At 46.2% G+C, this 3693-nt stretch overlaps 1 protein-coding gene across 2 annotated transcripts; it reads left to right on the top strand.

The window, feature by feature from the left end:
• The first annotated feature begins 266 nt into the window (after window positions 1–266).
• Window positions 267–3285, top strand: H257_13331. 2 transcript variants are annotated; one of them, XM_009840816.1, is made up of 9 exons: window positions 267–463; window positions 516–743; window positions 806–936; window positions 1032–1131; window positions 1715–2118; window positions 2364–2490; window positions 2539–2590; window positions 2720–2842; window positions 2992–3285. In XM_009840816.1, exons 1-9 carry the CDS (start codon window positions 301–303, stop codon window positions 3188–3190), a joined length of 1527 nt encoding a protein of 508 aa, XP_009839118.1. In that variant the 5' UTR covers window positions 267–300; the 3' UTR covers window positions 3191–3285. The 2 variants fall into 2 exon arrangements, with proteins under 2 accessions (XP_009839118.1, XP_009839117.1); XM_009840815.1 differs by having other exon boundaries at window positions 516–936.
• Window positions 3286–3693: the final 408 nt, after the last annotated feature.

Genomic DNA, 3693 nt, shown 5'->3' with positions numbered 1-3693 from the left:
AATGGCATCGCCCCCCAACTTCAAATGGCACTTTGCACTCCAATGTCCCATTCTTGCAGCATTAAGAATATGGTCACAATATATGGTCTCAATAGCATATTCTGGCGGCTGCGATTGATTGTTCGCGAATCTCCCCGACGATCCCCCACACTTTCGTGAGTGTTGGTGGATACCTGTGAAATCGAATATGTTCTCTGGCAATGGATAGAATCAGCCAATGAAACGGCTGCTCCCAAGCGACACGACGTTTGTTGGATAATATAAACAAACTCTTTTTCAGGGAATTGGCATCGGTCGGATATGGCAACCACTACGACGACCAGTTCCGCCGTGGACACCCCGCCAGCCGCCGCCGCGTCGTCGGCAATAGGAAGCCTCAAGTCTGAGCTGGACAACAACGGCGTCCGTACCCTGCGGATTGCCTTTGTGGGCAATGTGGACAGTGGCAAGTCGAGCTTGATTGGTACACCCGTCCCATACTTTGACGCGATCGATGAAGCTATCGTATATTCTAGGCACGCTGATTCGAGGCGAGTTAGACGACGGACGAGGGCTGTCCCGGCAAGCCATCTTCCGCCATAAGCACGAAGTGGACTCGGGCCGCACGTCCAGCATCGCCACCGCGTACATGGGGTTCGACGCCCAAGGCGAGCAGGTGGTTGCCAAGCGAAGCGGCAAGATCCTGCCGTGGTCCGAGCTGGCCAAGCATTCGCACAAGAAGATTCAGCTCATCGACTTGGCCGGTACAAAGCATGAGATGCAAAGTATCGGACGTGGGGAGGAGTATGGATGGTGTTCACCATAGGACATGAACGATACTTGAAAACCACAGTGTTTGGGCTCACGGGTATGCAGCCGGATATTGTCGTGGTGGTCGTGGGCGCCAATATGGGAGTGAAGAAGATGACACTCGAGCATTTGGGCATCACTATGTCGGTAGGTTCACGACTGCTTTTACTAGTAGTAGTAGTAGTACTAGTAGTATCGACTAGCCTAGCGTGGCTCACATGTATGATGGATGGTGGTTGTAGCTGGAGATTCCAGTGGTGATTGCATTGACCAAGATCGACATTGCACCCAAGCCTGTCGCGCGCGATACGTTGCAAACCATCCGCAAGTGCCTTCGCCAATGTACTACTCCTACCTACTAGTATCTACTACTCTTACTACATGTTTTCTATATACGTACTAGATCTGTTTTCCTCTCTCGTATTGTGAATTGTTTTATATTGCCCTTTTAACCAAAATGTCATTAGACTTTTGTGCTGATTCGCCAAATCTATCGATCGATTCTTTGTTCATTCACACTCTTATGCGATGTTGAATTGGTCGAAGAGTGGATTTCATTGGCCAGTTGATTCGTGTTGTGGGTTTTGATTGGTCGATCGATTGTCTGTCGATTTGGTGCTGTGGTCATTGAGCATTCCACTCGAATTTCGAATCGACTTGACAGTAATACTATATAGTATTTCAGAGAATTGTTCGATTTATTGTCGATTTGATACAAATTTGGGGACGGGTTAAATCGAATCGCGCCGACCAAACCGATCCACAACCGATCTGGTTGGTTGAATTTCATTGAGAGGGTTTTTATTGGCTAATTATTTTGAGCTCATCTGAATTAGCCAATCAAATCGATTTAAATTCCAACGAGAAACCACGCCACAACACGATATTCCACTCGAAAGCACAATAGTTTTACACAAATATATAGATGGCAAGATGGGGATGCTGGTCAAGTCCTTAGACGAAGCCGTAAATGCCGCCAAGGGATTGCCGTCCAATCGCCTGACTCCCATTTTGCCCTTGTCCAATGTCACCGGCGATGGGCTCGACAACCTCCGCCACTTGCTGCACTGTGTGGACGTCGAAGCGTTGGTTCGGTCAGCGCAGTCGTTCTCGAATCAGGACAACGATCATACGAATCTCGGCACTTTGTCGGACAAATCCCTTTCAGCATGGACTCCCCCCCATGGCCTGTCGGTAGAAATGCCCATAGATGACACGTACCAAGTGCCTGGCGCGGGCTTTGTCATCGCTGGGACCATCGTCACTGGCACCATCAAAACGAACGACGTGGTCAAGATTGGACCCGACCACAACGGCCACTTTCACAAGGTGATCTTATTTATTGTCGATTTGATCGAAATCGCGCAAACCGATCCACAATCGATCTGATTGGTTGAATGGAATTGAGACGGTTTTGATTGGTTAAAAAATTTGAGCTCATCTGAAATAGCCAATCAAATCGATTTAAATTCCAACAAAAAACCACGCCACAACACAATGAAATTTCACTCGCAAGCACAATATTGTCAAAGTTTTTTTTTTCATATATTTTTTGTTTTTGGTTTCGTCGGTAGGTGGTGGTGCGGTCGATCGAGTCCATGTACATACCGTTGAAAGAAGTAGTGACGGGGCAAACCACGGCGCTGGGCATTCGCAGCTTGAACAAGAAACAAGTACTTAACCGAGGCAACTTTCGCAAAGGTATGGATACTATAATAAAGGACTTAACCGACATAACCTTTCGCAAAGGTATGGTGCTCGTGAACCTCGCCACGGACGAAAAGCCGTTCGTCTCGCGCAGGTACTACTTATATCGTGGATTATTCTAGAATGTGTGTATATTTACGATGACACAATATTCACTGCTCTTATATATATATATATAGATTTGTATGCTCAATGTCTCAATGTTGGTTTCGACTACCGATAGGTTCGAAGCCAAAGTGATGATCTTACATCATCAAACTACGATCACGGTGGGGTACCAGCCCATGGTGAATTGCCGCACGATTCGGCAAACCGCCGCCATCACGGCGATCCTTGGCACAGACGAGTACGATTCTGTGTGAAATATTGATGTATGCTTGATTGCATTGTTTTGATTGGTTAAAAAAATGCATTCTGGACCGCGTTGGAACCATGCATTGATTTGATTGGTCGAAATGCATTCTGATCCAACCCATGCATTGTTTTGATTGGTAGAAATGTTGAACAGCGCACAATCCGTACAGGCGACCGTGCTGTGATTGAGTTTACGTTTTTGCACTATGCGGAATTTGTCAAGCCCGGCATGCGCTTTGTGTTCCGCGACGGCCAAGCCAAAGGCATCGGCCAAGTCACCCGAGTGCTGCTGCCAGACAAGGATGACCTCCGCCACAACAACCAACTTGACTCGTCGTAAGAGGGGTACATACCGAACGGATGGGCGGACGATCGGCGATATGGAGTGTCATGTGTTAGTGAATATATATATAGTCCCTATATTGTGTTTTTCAGTCAAATTTGATGAAATCGCCAACTAATTTGAGCAAAGGATTATGATTGGCTAGAAAGAATGAAGTTTGCAATATGATTGGCTAAAAGATTTGATTGTAGTATTGCAGTCACAAAGGTACCTGTTCAACTTCGTTTTACACGAAATCTCGATGTATTAATACTCGGAGTACACGTAAAGAGTACTACTTCTACTGTACAAGTACTGTCCAGTACTACTTGTACTACTACTACCTTGTACTAGTAGTATTAGTATTATAATAGTACAGTGCACGTTGTCTCTTCAGTATACTACTAGTACGTACTATTGTAGGGGCCAATTGGGAGCGGGCACGAGCTATTCTTAGAGTAATATAAATACGATAACGAGCCCCATTGGCTAGAACAAATCCTTGGTTCATAGCCTCTTAT

Source organism: Aphanomyces astaci (assembly GCF_000520075.1).
Source record: "Aphanomyces astaci strain APO3 unplaced genomic scaffold supercont1.47, whole genome shotgun sequence".
NCBI lineage: Eukaryota > Oomycota > Saprolegniomycetes > Saprolegniales > Verrucalvaceae > Aphanomyces > Aphanomyces astaci.
Note: the sequence above shows the minus strand (reverse complement) of the source record. Positions and strands in the feature narration are given on the sequence as shown.

Bases quoted from the DNA above. Each gene is read 5' to 3' on its own strand.
- H257_13331 (XM_009840816.1), top strand. From the start codon at position 301: ATGGCAACCACTACGACGACCAGTTCCGCCGTGGACACCCCGCCAGCC. The intron at 744-805 runs GTACAAAGCATG...TGTTCACCATAG, and splicing joins TCAGCTCATCGACTTGGCCG to GACATGAACGATACTTGAAA. The intron at 2,119-2,363 runs GTGATCTTATTT...TTTCGTCGGTAG, and splicing joins ACAACGGCCACTTTCACAAG to GTGGTGGTGCGGTCGATCGA.